Source organism: Polypterus senegalus, chromosome 5 (genome assembly GCF_016835505.1).
Source record: "Polypterus senegalus isolate Bchr_013 chromosome 5, ASM1683550v1, whole genome shotgun sequence".
NCBI lineage: Eukaryota > Metazoa > Chordata > Cladistia > Polypteriformes > Polypteridae > Polypterus > Polypterus senegalus.
The window spans coordinates 155303976-155324159 of NC_053158.1; the positions used below are offsets into that span (position 1 = coordinate 155303976).

A 20184-nucleotide genomic window follows, 5' to 3' on the forward strand; every position below is an offset into this window, starting at 1 on the left:
ACAATTATTTAGAGATATTTGAAAATGTATTTGAGATATCTTGAAACGCATTTGAGATATCTCAAAATGTATTGCAGATATCTTAAAATGTAAAGGAAATTATTTTAAGATATCTAAAAAGCGAGTTTCAGATATCTTAACAAGTAAGTTACATTTTAAGATGTCTCAAATTTATTTTGAGATAAGATCTCATTTAACATAAACAAGGTCTTGAGCTGACCGACTTTAACCCATGCATGGAGCTAAGAGGTAGTATTTTAAAGCAGAACAAGGCATCTGGTTGTGTATCCTAAATCTTCACATGCAGAACAAGTCACCTGGTTGTGTATCGTAAGTCTTCACATACATGTTGTCGTGTTTGGGTGCAAGAGCGGTGTTTGGGGGTGGCAAGTGGGGCGACCACCCCAGGCCCTACAACTAAGGGGGCCCCGCTTTTGAGGTCCTGTTCGAGCGGATTTGTCAAATTATATTCTCCAGTTGTAGTTTTATAAAGTCCGCATGTTATCTTGCAAATATGTAGCTGATACTGTAATGAGAAAATCCGGTTAACATTATTTTTATTAAATTCTCGCGCACGTTTATACAGTTCACACATATCGGTAACCGAGTTTGACAAATTGGGCCAGTCCTAGGCCCTGCACACCCTTAAGGCCACCTCTGTTTTGGTGTAGTTTTTTTTTACCAATTTTCCTATACAGGGTGGTCCATATCTAATTATAGAATTTTCATTATGCTATAACTTATTAAGTTTATTACTCCGAGTCTGTATCCAACTGAATGCAGGACAAGTGGGACATTACATGGAAAATCAGTGAATTAATTCAATGTAAGTCCATTTTTGTTTATTACAAGATTTTCAAACAATTCTTTTGTCTTGTATTGTGTTCCTGCATTGCATTAAAAGTTGCATAATTAGATCACCCTATAAAAGTCATGCTGTCGAGGTCCTCTGCAAATCCTGCTATTCACAGTGTATGAACCTTTAGTACTGGGGTGTTAAATTCCACTCCTGGAGCCTCCTTTGTAAAATGTGATTTTGAGTGAGAAAATACATGTAAAAAAAAAACACATAAAAATGTGTATGCCAAAAAACTCAATCAATGAATCAATACTCCCTGACCTATGCACAATTCTGCACAATATACCCTTTATAAATTACAATCATCTTGTAAATGTGCATTCATGAACACCCCTCAAACCCCAACCTGTTCCACCCTGAAACAGCCATATATGAACCTTGCTAATCAACCTCCTACATTTCCAATCATGATGCTGCAGACCTTCATTGCTGATAGTACAGCCACATGTTGCATCCAGTAGTTCAAGGATAGACGTTATAGAGGCATACGAAGAACCTTTATTTGGTGGCCTAAGCATTGGTGTTAGCAACAAGCAGAAATATGTTGAATGGCAACATGTTATTGCCTAAAAAAAACGGTCCGATGTCTGATGACGAAGTCACCATTACTAGTTATCCGCTGAGTGCACATGTAATGAAAGGAGAAAGAAGACAGATCTGATCTATGCTCTCTGATTTTGATCTGTGAATGGTATCTGTAGTTGGAGATGCCATTCTGAAAGAGCAGTCTTATCATAGCATCACAGATGACTTGCATGTTATTAGACTGTAACTGCTTATGGTTAACAAAAGCAGCTTTTTTTCTCGCTAGGTACCCTTATTTCAACATGAGTGCAATAAAATGCTCTGATTACGTTAGGAAAACGGACACTGGTGGAAATGGCTTTTTAATGCTGGTAACATGTTATATCCACACCACACGAAAACTGGATGTACCACTTTGTTAGTTAGTTAAAAGCTTCCAGCATAGCAGCCATGACAAACTGAAGCTTGGCTGAGAGATTCCTGACCTGTCAGCCAGTTCCCTAAGAAGGGACAACAGGTAGTCTAAAGTGACAAAAAAAACCCAAAAACGTTCTTCAGTGCAAAACCACAGCGTTGGTCCTCATAAAAGGGAGCAAAAATACAGTCTGTGCATCATATTCATCACTTTTGCTTTAATATGTTTGTCATGTCAACGCACAATATAATAGCTTGGTGATTTGAATTATTGTGTGCGTGATTCGTCATTTAACTGATCTAAAATGATTTCCCCTTTGCTTGATCAAGGTTGTCGTCAGTTTCCAGTTTCTCTGAAATGTTGCGTACGAAGCAGACTTGTGCAATTTGCTGTATTTTACATCCCTAACTTTTGTCTCCTTCAGGTCTCACACCTCTAGCATTTCTTATCTTTGTTAGCTTTGTCAATGGCTTTGATTTCTTTTTGTAGCTTCTGGTACTCTGTGGTAGGAGCTGAGATTTTAGCTGCTATACACTATATGACTTCAATATGACTTCTCTAATGTAATTAAAAATGCACTGTTTGTGGATTTGCATTTTGATGAGCTTTCTCTTTTTGCCAAAAGACCTGATTGCATCGGTGCTTGGGGTAGCAATTGTTCCCAACATGCCCTGAAGAAAAATCATTCCGCAAAAAAATAGTTTCTTGATAGAAGAAATCTGTACAGTTTTAGTTTCATAAAGTATCTATTCCACATTTTTATCAGATGAATGATGGGTCACTTAGTACAGCAGCCAATCTGGAGTGTGCATGTCTTTGCAGAAACATATATAGCAACGCTTAGTATAAATTACTTATGATCATTATGATTATTATTGTTTTAAAAGATAACCATTTCCATTCTTCTCCATACTTTAGAAGATACCACTTTATGCAACACAACATTATACTTTTGTATAGTATTGCATATAAATATTCTTATTTATAATGTGTTTGAAAAGTGGCCATTTTTAAAGGTATGAAGACCTGGTTGTTAATCTGTATAAACATCTACATTATTTTTCCATCCATCCATCCATTATCCAACCCGCTATATCCTAACTACAGGGTCACGGGGGTCTGCTGGAGCCAATCCCAGCCAACACAGGGAGCAAAGCACAAAACAAACCATGGGCAGGGCGCCAGCCCACCACAGCATTATTTTTCTATATTCATTATTCTATTTTGCCAGGTGCCAAGATGACAAAGTAATTATTTTCATTATCTTGTCTGTATTTTATACCTTGATCATGATCAGCAAGATCAATACTTCCAAGTTTGTCGCCAATCTTTTTCCAACTACACATTGCTATATGGTTGTGAGACATGGATGCTATCCAGTGACCTAAAATGAAGACTGGACTCCTTCGGTACTGCGTCTCTTCTGAGAATCTTTTGGGTACTGCTGGTTTGACTTTGTGTCACATGAACGGTTGCTCATGGAGTCCTGATAGAGGCACATTACCTACACCGTGAGGGAGCCTCAGTTACGGCACTATGGCCATGTGATGCGATTCCCCGAGTGTGATCCGGCTCACAAGATCCTCATTGTTGAGGACCCAAGTGGCTGCACCAGGCCAAGGGGATGTCCACATAATACCTGGCTGTAGCAGATAGATTGTCATTTCCGGAGGGTGGGACTGGAAATTAATTAAAGAAAAAGCAACAGAAAACATTTTATGAAAAATTTCATTCTTTATGCTCACGCATTATGTTCTTATTTATTTATGGTCAAATTTCGGTGCACTTTTATTTACAAGGGACATTCAAAAAGTTTCCGCACTTTAAGCAATATTTCAATAAATAAATTATATCACTTTTCTACATAGTCTCCTTCCTTTGTGATGCAATTTTTCCAGTCACATGACACTCTCAGACACAACCAATTACTACTCCTCCCACCTTCACCGTTTCCAATGAAAACATAAAAGTGCAGAAACGTTTTGAACATCCCCCATATTTGTATATTTATTGACTAATTTTATTTTGTCCAAAATATTCCTCCATACATAGTTATACCTTGTGGTCATTATTTTGGAAACAATAAAGATGTCGTTGCCACTTTGAAAGCACAAAATGCTTTCAGGTCAGCTGAGGGGGATCTTTTTTGATGGTGGATGGTGGACGTGTTTGATTATTCCACTTTCCCTGTTACTGCTGACTTAAGTCTTTGACCTTAATGACTCGACCCCTGGGCAACTTAGTGCTAAGAAATTATTTTGGCTGAAAATTTGGTAAGTTAAAGCCTTGTATACACTATAAATAACAAATAATTGACCTGGCATCCAGCGTGATTCCCATCACCTCCTGCACATATCACTTTGTCAGTGGAGTAGAAGTCCCAGTATTCTATTGTGGAGCATGTTGGGGTATCAACCACTGGTAAAAGCGCCTGCAGCAGAACAGGAGAGGCTTCTCCACCAGCTGTCAAATGAAAGAACACAGATTTTTGAAATCATTTATAAAGTTAAAGGAAAAATGATTTACCAAAGTTATACTTCATGCAACATCACAATTCCAGAAAGAAAATACAAGGTGACCTGATTTTTTTTTTTTATTGTTGTTATACTTACCCAAATAAGAGGGACCACATTCATTAGCATCGTTGGGTTTGCTTTACCATAACTTTACAAACAGAAGAAGGCTGTTTTGCTCACTTATTAATTTGTTAGTAGCGAGAAGTGAGAACCGAAACAGGCAAGTTTCTTTTCATATATGGTTTTGTGAAATTGAAACCAAAGTTAATTTGCAGATGATTTGCACAAATGTGAAACACAAATGTCACTAGAGTTGTTTTTTTTAATAAGATATTTTGCATAAAAAACAAGCAATATTGCTCCTGAAGCCTCATTCATACCTGTGTTCTTATCTGCAGCTATGTAACGTATGTAATCTGTGCCATACTGGTCAAATCAATTCTATTTACATCACTCAGTCATATCACAATGGGGGGGTGCAGAATATTTTTTTTAATATGTGACATGCTGCATGCAAGAATACATACCAAAAACCCCATTGTAACCATTACTTTGTTTTCTGTTTATCCTAAAGAAATACTGCTGCCATCCCAACCACTACCCCCACCTTATCCTAGTTTCTTCACTAGACACCTTTATTTAAATGTTAAATTATATATTGGCACATGTGGAATTATTGCATTTCTTGTGTAAATGGCACAGATTTCCTGGAAGTGAAATGTAATTCATTTAGATTTTTCTTTATTTATTCCCCGCAGTGAAACACACTTTTTTTTATTTTATTTTGCTTCAAAGTGTTTCACTGATCACTAGTGAAAGACTAGTGAAACTCATAGTACTATGCAGAACAGGCACTAAGGGATCATTTAGGTGGGCTAAGGCCCCCCAAATATCATGTCAAACATTGCCCATCCACCCACCCACACTGTTGGGCTTGACTGGTTCATGAAGCGAGGTGAGGAGGTGATCACTTCAGGCAACCCTTTAATAAGAGCGGCATTGTCATGTGACTTGTTTTTTTTTTAATTCATAAAATAACTAGGGTGGTCAAGCCCCCAGTTGCGGCCAGAATATTAGTAAAATCTGTAAATGTACAAAAGAAAAATTAAAAATCATGAAATTCGATAAATATGTAAAAGAAAAATTAATTATTATTTAATGGAGTAAAAATCATGAAATGAGAATAAAGTATTTACTCTCATCGATTGGAGTATTCCCACTAAACTGAGGTCCACTATGCTCGATGAGTATTTATAAGAGACTAAATAAGTGATCAATTTGTTTTAATTGACATTCTTATAGATAAAAAACTTTAAAAAAAAAATGACAGGAAAAATCACGTGAAAACTAAAGTGGTATGCAATCAGTCATTGTAACTTGACCTTCAGCTAACTAAATCACCTAAATACAAACATTGAAGTTAGGAATAGATAATTTTTTTAATAGTTTGTTCCTGTGAAAGAACATTTACTCAATCATAAATAAAAACCACGGCTTTCTTGATATTAAAAACGACTTTTTTGGTATTTTAGTTTTTAATTTAAAAACGGTAATAAGAGTCTGAAAATCTAACAAAATCACATTAAAGTTTGATAAATTCTGTAAAGAATGATACCAAATCTATACTAATAAAAGGCAAAGCCCTCCCTCACTCACTCACTCACTGACTCACTCACTCATCGCTAATTCTTCAACTTCCCGTGCAGGTAGAAGGCAGGCTCATTCCTTACAGCTTACTTACAAAAGTTGGGCAGGTTTCATTTCGAAATTCTATGCGTAATGGTCATAACTAGAACCTATTTTTTTCCATATACTGTAATGGACGTTAGCCCGATGGCCGTGGGGGGGCGGAGCTGCGTGTGACATCATCACGCCTCCCACGTAATCACGTGAACTGACAATGACCGCAGTACGTAGAAAAGAAGGAAGAGCCTCCAAAGAGTTCTGAAGCAAAACACGGAATACTTTATTTGCGAGATACAAGTTTAATGAGAAGACACGAGGTATAAACGAGACTTTGGATCACTTTGTAACAGAGTTAAAATTGCTGTAGCGAGAAACTTTTAAGTGCCAGGTCTTAGCTAACATTAAATAACGCCGAGGACATCGCAAGATCGCACGAGATAGCACAGGCACAGGCTCAGAAGCTTCGATGCATGTACTCCGAGCGGCTCACGTGAACTGACTATGAACGCAGCACGCAGAGAAAGCAAGTCCTCTAAAGAGCGCGGAGAGTTCTGCTCACATCAATGTGTCTGCAAAAAGTGGCGTATCCTGCACTGCAAAACTACTACAAAAGTTGGGCAGCTGGTGAGCGTGCGTGCGTATCTGTGCCGGCCTTTGAGACGCTGACTGCGCTTCTGCCTTAAGTGAAAGTAAACATTTTTAATTTTTTTCCTCCTTCCCATGAGCTATAGCCCTGACAACTGTAAACATGGGATCCCATTTCTAGACCGCGGCAAACTAATATTAAGGCGCTTCGCACTTTCTTTTACACGTATACGATTATGAGGTCGTCACGTCGGATATGAAGACACACACAGGAGTGGAGGACCGACAGTGCCATCCCGGATAGTTCATGGCAGGGCCGTCTCTCCAGTCTACATGAGACCCACCGCGACGCTCATATCGTCAGCGAAGACCTCTCTCTACACTATATTAAAGAAAATGGCAAGTTTCCTTTCTTTACACCTTTTTTCCTTTTATCCCCAACCAAACCCTTTCTCTTTTAACACTGCAGAGGACACAAAAATGATTTTCTTTTAATTGCTGGTAATGCCAGTAAGGCACATTACCACAGGCAGAAATTTGGACATTCACATAGAAAATGTAATTTCTATACCACAGCCGTCGTGTAGCGCCTTTCAAAAGGGAACAACTACCAAGAGATGATCCATATACATTTTAGCTGCTGTTAGTACTACTTACCTGTTGTGTTATCCTGGCTTTAAAATGTAGCTTACCCGAAACCACTCCACTGGTGCTCAGTGTATCTTTACTTCTTAAAACGTTAATGTTTTACTGTTTAATAGCTTATAGACATTTTATTTTTTTCCCTTGTACTCAGTGAGCGAGGCCAATGAGTGATCAGTTATATATATATATATATATATATATATATATATATATATATATATATATATATATATATATATATATATATATATACGAGAAAAAAAGGTTACAAGTGCCCTGGAGGGTGCAGGGAATTTTTTTTTTCTGAAGGTTGGCATACCTGCGTGTAGGGGGGTCCTAACGGTCAAAATAAGCCCGGGACCACGTCAGTCAGTTGTGAAATGTCATCACAGCAAGCGAGTTCGTCAACCTCTGCTGAGGCCGTTTGCTCCACCTACCGCTGATGCGAGATTCGTTCGGTCATCAAGTTCCTAACTTTGCGTCGCGAATCCACGGCCGAGATCCATCGTCAGCTTGTGGAAACTTATGCACCTGAGGTAATGTCACGTCAGCATGTTTACAAGTGGGTTAGGTCGTTCAAAGAAGGTCACACTGACACTCATGACGAAGAAAGGAGTGGGAGGCCGTCTCGTTTCAGAAGAGCTTCTGCAGCAAATTGATGAAAAAATTTGCAGTGATTGTCCTGTGACGATTGACACCCTTCATGAAATGTTCCCACATATCTCACGAAGTCTCATGTGTGAAATTGTCTCAGAAAAACTTGATTACAGGAAGCTGAGTGCAAGATGGGTGCCAAAAATGTTGACTCCAGAACATTGCCAAAATCGCGTTTTGGCTGCACGTGAATTTCTTCAGCGTTATGAAATCGAGGGTGAGGCTTTCCTTGACTCTGTTGTGACTGGAGACGAAACTTGGGTATGTCACTATATTCCTGAGTCCAAAAGGCAGTCCCAACAATGGCGCCATACCCATTCCCCATCAGCCAAAAAATTCAAAGTTCAGTTTTCAGAGCAGAAGATTATGGCATCTGTCTTTTGGGACAGAAAAGGGGTTTTGTTGGTGGATTTCATGGCCAAAGGGACCACCATCAATGCTGAAACATATCGTGAGACCCTGAAAAAAAAGATTAAAGACAAAAGGAGGGGAATGCTGACTCGTGGTGTGTCCCTCCTTCACGACAATGCCAGACCCCATACCGCTCGTGTGACTCAGGACCTGCTTGTGTCCTTTGGATGGAATATTGTTACCCACCCACCCTATTCCCCGGACCTTGCGCCCTCAGATTTTAACCTTTTCACCAAACTGAAAGAATTCTTGGGTGGGAAATGTTTTTCCAACGATGAGGAGGTGAAGGAGACAGTGAAGTGGTTTTCCGAGGTGGAGCAGAGCGTATTCGACGAGGGTATAAAAAAGCTGGTGCCCAGGCTAAAGAAGTGCATCGAAGTTGACGGCAATTATGTTGAGAAATAAACACATATTTTGTAACGTACCCTGTAAATTTGGTTGAAATATATTCATTTTTTAACAGCTGTTGTAACCTTTTTTTCTGGATATCCCTCATATATATATGAATGACCTACAAAAAGCGCGGAGACTTTTGATCACGTGAACGTGTCTGCAAAAAGTGGCGTCCCCTGCCCTGCAAAACTCAAGCAGCTGGCGCGCGCACATAGATGTGCCAGCCTTTGAGATGCTGACTGCGCTTCTGCCTTAAGTCAAAGTGAGCACTTTTAATTTTTTTCCTCCTCCTCCTGGAGCTTTAGCCCAGACAAGCGCAAACACGGAATTCCTTTTCTACACCGCGGCAAACTAATATTAAGGCGATTTGCACTTTCTTTTGCACGTATACGATTATGAGGTCGTCAGCTCGGATTATGAAGACACGCACACGAGTGGAGGACTGACAGTGCCATCACAGCCGCTTAATGGCAGGGACGTCTCACCAGTCTACACAAGACCCATCGCGACTGTCCCCAAAAGAAATTTGGACGTTCACATAGAAAATGTAATTTCTATACCACAGCTGTCGTGTAGCGCCTTTCAAAAGGGATCTACTACCGAGAGATGATCCATATACATTTTAGCTGCTGTTAGTACTACTTACCTGTTGTGTTATACCAGCTTTAAAATGTAGTTTACCCGAAACCACTCCAGTAGTGCTCAATGTAGCTTTACTTCTTAAAATGTTAATGTTTTACTGTTTAATAACTTATAGACTACATTTTATTATTTTTCCCTTGCACTCAGTGACCAAAGCTATACACACACATATAGACACATACATATATATATATATATATATATATATATATATATATCTATACTAATAAAAGGCAAAGCCCTCACTCACTCACTCACTCACTCACTCACTCACTCACCACTAATTCTCCAACTTCCCGTGTGGGTAGAAGGCTGAAATTTGGCAGGCTCATTCCTTACAGCTTACTTACAAAAGTTGGGCAGGTTTCATTTCGAAATTCTACGCCTAATGGTCATAACTGGCAGGTATTTTTCTCCATTAACTGTAATGTAGTTGAGCTGGAATGACTTGGGGGGGCGGAGTTTCGTGTGACATCATCACGCCTCCCGCGTAATCACGTGAACTGACTGTCAACGCACTACGTAGAAAACCAGGAAGACCTCCAAAAAGCGCTTAAGAAAACATGCATTATATAATTGAGAAGGCAGCGAAACAATAAGAAGCGAGCGAGTGACATATACTACCATATTCATGAGTGCTGCTACCTCGGAAAGAAAGCAAGGTGTAAACCTAAACTTTAAATTAAGTTCATAGACAGGCTACCGCTGGCGTTTCACATGCCCACAGGTAATGCGGGATACAAGTTTAATGAGAGGACGCAGGATATAAACGAGAGTTTTGATCACTTTGTAACTAAGTTAAAATTGTAGGTGAAGGGGTGTGCTTATGCAAATTCCAAGAGACTGTGTTTGTGGGGGATTGACAGTTAAGGCGGGTGGGGGAGTCACGTCATCATCTCCCCTCCCACCTCATTTCGCTCTGAGCTGAGCGGCTAACGCTGTCTTCCGAAGCAACTTCCTCAGACTGCCACCAAATACTCACAGAAAAATCCACAAATTAATACACACGCTATCTCTAGAGTTTCTACACACTGAATCCTCCAGGCACTACTTACAAAAGGTTACATTGACAATCGTGTTACGTTATTTTTAAAATCATTCCTTTTCTTAGCACAAGCACAGCTGAGAAGCTTCGATGCATGTGCTCCATAACGCGTTAAAAAATAATGCATTTAATCACACTTTGCATTACAAGCAAAAGGAGCTTTTGTCAATGCATGATTTCCTGGTACACCGATTACATTGATCAGCGCATCCCGATTCATTTTACCCTCGCACCACCTTAGTTTGAGAAGAAGTATGAAAAAATATGAGGTTAACACAGAAAAACAGATCACCAATTCAAGCTTTATGAATAATAGATTCGCCATCAATAATTGTTTTGGTAAAGCCATCCTCCTTCAATTTTATAATTTTTCCACCACTAGCCATGATTAAATGAACGGTAAAAAAGTAAGAGCGAAGCGAGGGTGACTTATTTAGGCAGGCATATATATGACAGCAACACTCATGACAATGTCAATCATGTTACGTTATTATTAAAATGTTTCCTTTTCTTTTTCATTACTTCTTTAACACACTACTTCTCCGCTGCGTAGGCGGGTATTTTGCTATATATTGTAGCGTCTTCCCAGACGTAATGACGATCCGAGACGGTCACTTGGTTAGTCCCTTCTTTATTAATAAAAAAACGGTTGCTGTTGGCCGCAACCACGCCAACAGGCAGAACTCAAAAACAATCTCACAGCGAGAGCGACATGACCAAACCTCTCTCCTGTCTCCACCCTCCTCCTTCCAACCCAGCGCTCCCCCCCCGCCTCGGCTTCACCCCATCCCCCCGGAACCTCCTTTACTTTCCACTCTATTACAGTCCATGAGAAATAACAGGGACAACAGAATAAATAACTGAGAGGGATGCAAATCACAGAACACAAACTGCAAAACAGAACTCTACAATAAAGAACAGAACGCTACAATATATATATGAATGACCTCCAAAGAGCTGAGACTTTTGATATCATGAACGTGTCTGCAAAAACTGGGGTCTCCTGCCCAGCAAAGTCGAGCAGCCAGCACGCGTGCATAGCTGTGCCGGCCTTTGAGACGCTGACTGCGCTTCTGCCTTAAGTCAAAGCGAGCACTTTTAATTTTTTTCATCCTCCCCCTGCGCTATAGCCCAGACAAGTGCAAACACGGGACCCCTTTTCTACACCACGGCAAAATAATATTAAGGCGATTCACACTTTCTTTTGCACGTATACGATTATGAGATCCTCAGCTCGGATTATGAAGACGCACAGGAGTGGAGGGCTGACAGTGCCATCACAGCCGATTAATGGCGGGACGTCTCACCAGTCTACACAAGACCCACCGCGACTGTCCCCAAAAGGCGATCATAACGTCAGCAAACACATCTCTCTATACTATATAAAAGAAAAAGGCAACTTTCCTTTCTTTACACCTTTTTCCTTTTATCCCAAACCAAAGCCTTTCTCTTAACACTGCAGAGGACACAAAAATAATTTTCTTTAAATGCCGGTAAGGCACATTACCAGAGGCACAAATTTGAACGTTCACATAGAAAATGTAATTTCAATGTACCTGTACTTCTTAAAACGTTAATGTTTTACTGTTTAATAACTTATAGACTATAATTTATTATTTTTCCCTTGCACTCAGTGACCAAACCTATACACACACATATAGACACATACAAACATACACACAAGTATATGTATGTGTATATATACACACACACACATATACATACATACATATATATAATTTGTGTGTGTGTATGTATGTATGTGTGTGTATATATGATGTAGATAGGTATGTATATATATATATATATATATAGATATGTAGATATGAAGATATGTATGTGTATATATGTGTATATATATATGTATGTATGTATGTATGTATGTGTGTGTGTGTGTGTGTGTGTGTGTGTGTGTGTGTGTATATATATGACAGCAGCAATCCAAGCTGTGAGAAAACAGTAAAAGGAGGCGTGTCAGACGTCGTGGTACATTTTCTGATGCAGCTGCGAAAACAACTTTGTGACGCTGCCGCCAAATACACAAAACAATTACTTTGACAATCATGTTACATTATTTTTAAAATGTTTCCTTTTCTTTTCATAACTTCTTTAACACATGACATCGCTGTGAAGCGCGGGTATTTTGCTATATATATATATCACAGCGACACTCATATATATATATAGATAGATAGAGATATATATATATATAGATAGATAGAGATATATATATATATAGATAGATATGAGAACAACACTCATATCAATGACAAAACAATTACATTAACAACCATGTTACGTTATTTTTAAAATTTTTCCTTTTCTTTTCGTACCTTCTTTAACACACTACTTCTCCTCTCTGGTATTCTGGTATTCTATATATATATATATATATATATATATATATATATATATATATATATATACACACACATATATATACCTGTGTGTATGTATGTATGTATGTATGTGTATGTATATATTTATATACAGTACAGGCCAAAAGTTTGGACACACCTCCTCATTCAATGTGTTTTCTTTATTTTCATGACCATTTACAGCACTCCATCACTCTCCTTCTAGGTCAAATAGCCCTTACACAGCCTGGAGGTGTGTTTGGGGTCATTGTCCTGTTGAAAAATAAATGATCGTCCAACTAACCTGACTTCTGCACAACACAACTGCTGGTCCCAACCCCATTGATAAAGCAAGAAATTCCACTAAATAACCCTGATAAGGCACACCTGTGAAGTGAAAACCATTTCAGGTGACTACCTGTTGAAGCTCATCGAGAGAATGCCAAGAGTGTGCAAAGCAGTAATCAGAGCAAAGGGTGGCTATTTTGAAGAAACTAGAATATAAAACATGTTTTCAGTTATTTCACCTTTTTTTGTTAAGTACATAACTCCACATGTGTTCATTCATAGTTTTGATGCCTTCAGTGAGAATCTACCAATGTAAATGGTCATGAAAATAAAGAAAACACATTGAATGAAGAGGTGTGTCCAAACTTTTGGCCTGTACTGTATATAAATTATTTAGATAGGAATATAAGTAACAAGCTGGTTAAGTTTGCAGATGATACCAAGATAGGTGGATTAGCAGATAATTTGGAATCCGTTATATCATTACAGAAGGACTTGGATAGCATACAGGCTTGGGCAGATTTGTGGCATATGAAATTTAATGTCAGTAAATGTAAAGTATTACACATAGGAAGTAAAAATGTTAGGTTTTAATACACAATGGTCGGTTGGAAAATTGAGAGTACACCTTATGAGAAGGATTTAGGAGTGATAGTGGACTCTAAGCTATCAACTTCCTGACAGTGTTCAGAAACCATTAAGAAGCCTAACAGAGTGTCAGGTTATATAGCACGATGTGTGGAGTACAAGACCATGGAGGTTATGCTCAACCTTTATAATGCACTGGTGAGGCCTCATCTTGAGTACTGTGTGCAGTTTTGGTCTTCAGGCTGCAAAAAGGACATAGCAACACTAGAAAAGGTCCAGAGAAGAGCGACTAGGCTGATTCCAGGGCTACAGGGGTTGAATTATCAGGAAAAATTAAAAGAGCTGAGCCTTTACAGTTTAAGCAAAAGAAGATTAAGAGGTGACATGATTGAAGTGTTTAAAATTCTGAAGGGAATTAGTACAGTGGATCGAGACTTGTATTTTAAAATTAGTTCATCAAGAACACGGGGACAGAGTTGGAAACTTGTTAAGGGTAAATTTCGCACAAACATTAGGAAGTTTTTCTTTACACAAAGAATGATAGACACTTGGAATAAGCTACCAAGTAGTGTGGTAGACAGTAAGACGTTAGGGACTTTCAAAACTCGACTTGATGTTTTCTTGGAAGAAATAAGTGGATAGGACTGGCGAGCTTTGTTGGGCTGAATGGCCTGTTCTCGTCTAGAGTGTTCTAATGTTCTAATGGCAGTCACAATGTCTCTTAAATTCCATAGTATTATTAAGGGGGACTGTAAAGTGTTATCACTAGGGGGCAATCAAATGTCGATGTAATAGCAGCTCATTTTCTGCATGTACGCTTTATTATATGTTTGTCAGTTATTTATTTTCTTGGACGCACAGAGAGCACTTGAAATGTTGGTTTGTTTAGTGAGTGAAGCAATGTTAATAAAAAATGAAGTCATATTGTTGGTAGGCTGCTGGCGTCTCTTAGTCATTTGGCATTCTGGGAGGATATTACACCTGTTTGTGTGAGTTTAGTTTAAAGTGCAGGCACCTTTTGGCTTGCAGGACAATTTGAAACATCCGAGGGATTTAGATAAGACTGCAGGAGGAGGAGGAGGAGGAGGAGGAGGATACAGCCCAGTTGCATTTCACATTCAATGTCATATTTTACATTTTATTGGTTTTATACCATTTTTGTGTGTGTTATGGTTTTAAAGGTAATTCATTTTATTGTTTGACATTTTTTTTCCAAAATTAATATTTATTTTTATCTGATGTTCAGAGAATGCACTGCTTCCTAACGCCCGTTCAGCAATACTTATTATATACCAAATAAGCATATTGTGCCTAATAAGAATACAATAATAAAAACAAAAAAGTCAAGTCCCTAATGAGGGTATATAGTGATTGGGACGAATGCACAGCACAAGTAAACCCTGCATCAGGCATCATTATGAAAAGTATTGTGATCGGTACACTCACCAGTTGAAACTGAAGCGCTCCTCGTTGTTCCGAACTGTTGCTGGTTTTACACTTGTATTATTTAACTTGTCAGCCCTGCTGTAAGGTATGCTGTTATATGTTCAATTTTTATTGCACTATGTCCCCCTTACCATTTCAAATGCCCTCTTTATCATTTTGGTCATGAGCTGGGACTGGTAGTAAGTCAATGAACACAAATTTGTACTTAGTTAGGGACCAAGGGGAAGAGCTAGTACAGGGGTCCCCAACTCCGGCCCTGGAGGGCCCCAATGGCTGCAGGTTTTCATTCTAAACCTTTTCTTAATTAATGCACTGTTTTTGCTGTTAAAGAACTTCTTTTGAATTCATTTTAATTGACTTGTTTTTTAAGATTTGTTTCCCTGAATTTCTTCATCATTCCTCTGAATTGCTTCATTTCTTTCCTTAAATGGCACCCAAACAGAAATGAAATGTGAAGTGAGGGAGCCAACAGAAGATCAACTAAGTCAGGGCCTCAAACTCCAACCAATTTCACTCCAACCAGTTGCTTAATTAGGCACAGAGTCTTGTTAATTAAACCCGTTCTTTAATTCCATGGCATGTTGCTGCTCTCATTGTGCAATAGCACACATTCCCGAAATTGTTGATTTTCTCTTTTCTAAGAGCACTGATAAAATGTTTTGGGGACCTGAGTAGATCAGCATTCCTGAGACCTTCACCTTTCTTTATTTATCATGGACACAGTTTGCTGGTCATGTTTTGGTTCATTTTGCATCTCATTATTGTTTGGCTGCTAAATAAGGAAAGCGAAACAATTAAGGGGTCTGAGTCTTCAAGAGCAAGTCAGATAAAATTAATTCAAAAGAAGCTAATTAGCAGCAAAAACAGGTCACTAATTACGAAAAGAGTTAGAATGAAAAACCTCAAGATATCCTTCATCTTCCATCAACTAAAACTGGATTAAGAAGATTCAGAAATGAACGAAAGGAAATTCAGAAATAATCTAATCCTGTGGTAAGTATGTTATTAATGCTTAAGTATTGTTGTTCAATAAGACTATTATATTTTACTTCTTGAAATTGTTTGCAGTACACACAAGGAGATACCTCTGCTAGAGGAATGTGCATGTTTGTAAGTGAGACAGGCAACTGGGAATACAGTATATAGAAATTTTTATTCAAAGCAACGATCTGTGCACACATTTCAATAAGAGAAAGAGCAAGGTTAGGAGCATGCACTGATACAACGCCTGTGACGTAGGAATGGATTGTGCAGGTTGTACAAAGCACAAGGGCCTACGTGCTTGAGGTGGCCCACTCAGGGCCATATAAATCAAGTTCAACTTGGGAAGCATGTACTGGTACAGTGTACTGCCGCACCCACTACATGACGAAACAACTCGGGATCCTGGTTTGCAACCCCCCAGGCAGACACGCGGTCCAGTCCTACCCTCCGGAAATTACCCTCTATCTTTCGCAGCCAGGTGTTAAGTGTGCGACCCCTTGGCCTGGTCCAGCCACTCGGTCCGCAACAATAAACAATGAAGATCTTACGAGCTGGATCACCCTATGGGAAACGCACCACATGGCCATAGTGCCGTAACTAATGCTCCCTCACAATGCAGGTAATGTGCCTCATTCCGGACTCCATGAGCAACCGCTCATTCGACACAAAGTCAAACCAATGGTACCCAAGGATTTTCCGGAGAGACACAGTGCCAAAGGAGTCCAGTCTTCGTCTCAGGTCACTGGATAGTATCCATGTCTCGCAACCATATAGCAAGACAGGAAGCACCAGGACTCTAAAGACATGGACCTTCATCCTTTTGCATAGATATCGGGAGCGTCACACACCCCTTTCCACTGACCTCATGACCCCCCCATGCTCTCCCAATCCGTCTATTGACTTCATAGGAAGACTCACCAGAGACATGAATGTCACTGCCAAGGTAGGTAAACCTCTCAACAAGGTCAACATTCTCTCCGCAAACAGACACACTGCTGATGGCTGTGCCCAAGAGATCATTAAAGGCCTGTATCTTGGTTTTTATCAGGACACTCGCAAGCCCAGACACTCAGTCTCCTCACTCAGTCTCTCGAGTGCCCCGATCAGAGCCTCCATTGACTCCATTGAAGATCACAGCATTGTCAGCAAAGTCAAGGTCTGTGAATCTTTCTTCACCAACAGATACCCCACAGCCGCTGGACCACACAACCTTGCCCAAAGCCCAGTCCATACAACCATTAAACAGAGTAGGAGTAAGAATACACCCTTGACGAACCTCATAATCAACTAGGTAAAACACAGAGGTCCTGCTTCCACTCTGCACAGCACTCACAGTAGTGTACAGGCTGGCCATGATATTTAGCAACCTCGTGGGGATCCCGCAAACCCTCAGGATGTCCCACAGGGCAGGTCGATCAACTGAGTCAAACGCTTTGCAAAAATAGACAAAGACTGCAAAGAAACTCTGCCAATATTCACATTTGCGTTCCATGAGAACCCTCAGTGCCAGGATGCGGTCAATGGTAGATGTCTTAGGCGTAAAATCAGACTGTTCCAGTTGCTGGTAGGTGAGCAAGTGATCACGGATCCTATTGAGGACGACCCTAGCAAGGACCTTACCCGGCACCAAGAGCAGTGTTATCTCCCTATAGTTGCTGCAGCCCAGGCCATCACCCTTCCCTTTCCAGATAGGTCCCGTTTTCCAGTCAGTTGGGATGATGCCAGTCTCCCAAATGGAAGCAAAGATTGCTTGCAATGCCAGGAGGACAGCCTTACCACCAGCCTGGAGAAGTTCACCCCAGATACCATTAACTAAATAACTTAAATCACTTGCACAGTTCATTGCATTATTAATTCACAGTTTCAGTGACATGTTTGCACCATCACCAGGCAAGTCCAGTCCAATCCATGATGATATTATGTATTTGGCAGGCCTACAGTTTACATGAATTTAGTCTTTGGGAGTTCATAGGCTCAGAGCCTAATTGGAGGGAAAGCACGTCCTAGTCCGCCTTACAGAGAAGTGCACATTACCAAATTTGCCGACCTTTGGCGTGCTATAGCAGATGTCAATGGAACAAGTTTTGAAGGACATCACATGAATAGTGTAAATATACATTATTATCGTAAATTATTGTGACTTTTGTACTTTGATGTGAACAGTTTTCAAAATTCGAACTCGTAAAGGGTAAATCATAGCAATTCTGTTGTTAAGTTATGGTCCCCATTAGTAGGAAAACAACGAATATTTGAACAATTTTATGCTTTTTGTACTCTCGCCAAACAACGGCATGTCGGAAAGTTGCAGCGGATCCGGAAAACATTATAAGAGTGGTGCTGCTAAACGTAAGGCATGCCGGCAACAGGAACTGAAAAACGCTAAGCTTACCAAGATTTCTACCTTTCTCAAAACTGATCCAGGATCAGCAGTAGTGACTGAGAATGCTGATGCTGGTGAATCGTCACAACGGTCGCAAGCAGGTTATGCAGACGGTATAGTTGCAACCATTTCACTCACTGCAGTGAGTCTGGAAGTAGCGATACAACAGCTTCAGATCAGGTGCTATCTGCTAAAACCATTAAAAATGGAGAAACTACTAAAGACAAACAAACAATATGTACGACTAAGCAATTTCCTACCAACAAGGCAAATTCCTTTTAACCATTGACACCTCACTTTATGATGTCCATTTTCTCAGAACTTGTGTAAAACGGGTCAATTGTGTAGTATGTAGTGGTATCCTGTTGTTTTAATTTGTTACAAATTGAAATTGCTTTATTGTATAGCACAGAACAGTTTCTACTTCCTACTTATGTTACATTTTAATCATTTTCCTTCACAAGATTGTCTTGGAAAAGCAAGCGGGTCCACATCTTACATACAGTATACTTATGTACTACTACTGCTACCCACACCTCCCACATTCCATTCCCACAATTGACTTTATTTTTGCTAACTTCAGCTGCTGTAATAAAGCGATTAAAAAAGTTATTACAAATTCCATTAAGATAGCCGTTTTTTTTGTCATCAGAGTGTGATCTGATAGTGTCGTGGTCGTGAACACCACTGCCCAGCCGGCCCAAAGGATCTAGCTGCGAATAAATTACTAACAGTATGCTAGACAGGAGGGGCCCACCACAGGGCACTGCATAGGGGCCTTCAACAAGCTAGCTACGCCACTGTACAACGCGTTGCCATGCCCACCACATGACGAACCACCTCAGGATCCCAGATTAGGACTCGAGTGCAGCCATGCAATGGGTGACACCTCAGCACCACACTAGTTCAGATAGAATGGAACACTGTGAGGTTTTTTATGGTGGCTGGAGTGCCAATCCTGCCACCAACCTCCAAGTTTTCCCCGCTGGTTAGATGACTTAATGACATAGCAGGGCAGGATGCAGGTTAACGTCATACCCAGGATGGAGCCATTGCAGGCTAAGGGTCTTACGCAAGGGCCCAATTAAGTGGAAGCACTTTTGGCATTTACAGGATTTTAATCAGCAAACTTTTGATTGCCGGCGCAGATCCCTAACCTCAGAGCCACCACTCTGGATTATGATAAGGGACTCATACTCTCATTTTGTTCATTTTCTCAAAATACTAAAAAATTCAGTAATAGGAATTCCAGATATAGAGAATGACAGAACAAAATAAAATTTTAAAAATTCATGTAAGAGTAACCATTGACTTCTAAGTAACAAACTGATTGGCACAATTTTAAGCTATGCCACACTACACAAATAATTAAAACGCTCAACAGAACCTAAGTCATAACCTCATGTAGACACTAATATAATTGAGAGTGAAATGGAAAACCAGTAAGTACATTTAATTTACATGTTGTCTGATGGGTTTAAAAGGTGCAAAAGAGATTTGAATTTTTTTTTCTTGACAAAACTGAATATTCATTAACTTACAGCAGAAGTGGCTGGGCGTCAGTTAATTTCTACATTTTCTTCACTGTTTAAAAGACTGGCCCAGTCAGCTCCTAATTGATTTGCATAAATGGCAATATGTAGAGAGATGTAGAAGTGATACAGTGAGGCATGAGCTGTGAGATAATCTGTTTCATTAAGTATAATAAAACTGAATTTCTATTAATCTGTTTTTTTTTTATTGGCGATATTTATTTAGGGTATTG

General features: G+C 39.7%; 1 protein-coding gene across 1 annotated transcript in view; it reads right to left on the reverse strand.

Moving 5' to 3' along the window:
* The window catches only part of LOC120530015 (elastase-1-like), a 47965-nt gene that overhangs the window by 10562 nt on the left and 17219 nt on the right, over positions 1-20184 (reverse strand). The window contains exon 6 of the mRNA XM_039754185.1: positions 4117-4262. Coding sequence (XP_039610119.1) covers positions 4117-4262 — 146 coding nt within the window. The remainder of the gene's footprint in view (positions 1-4116; positions 4263-20184) is intronic.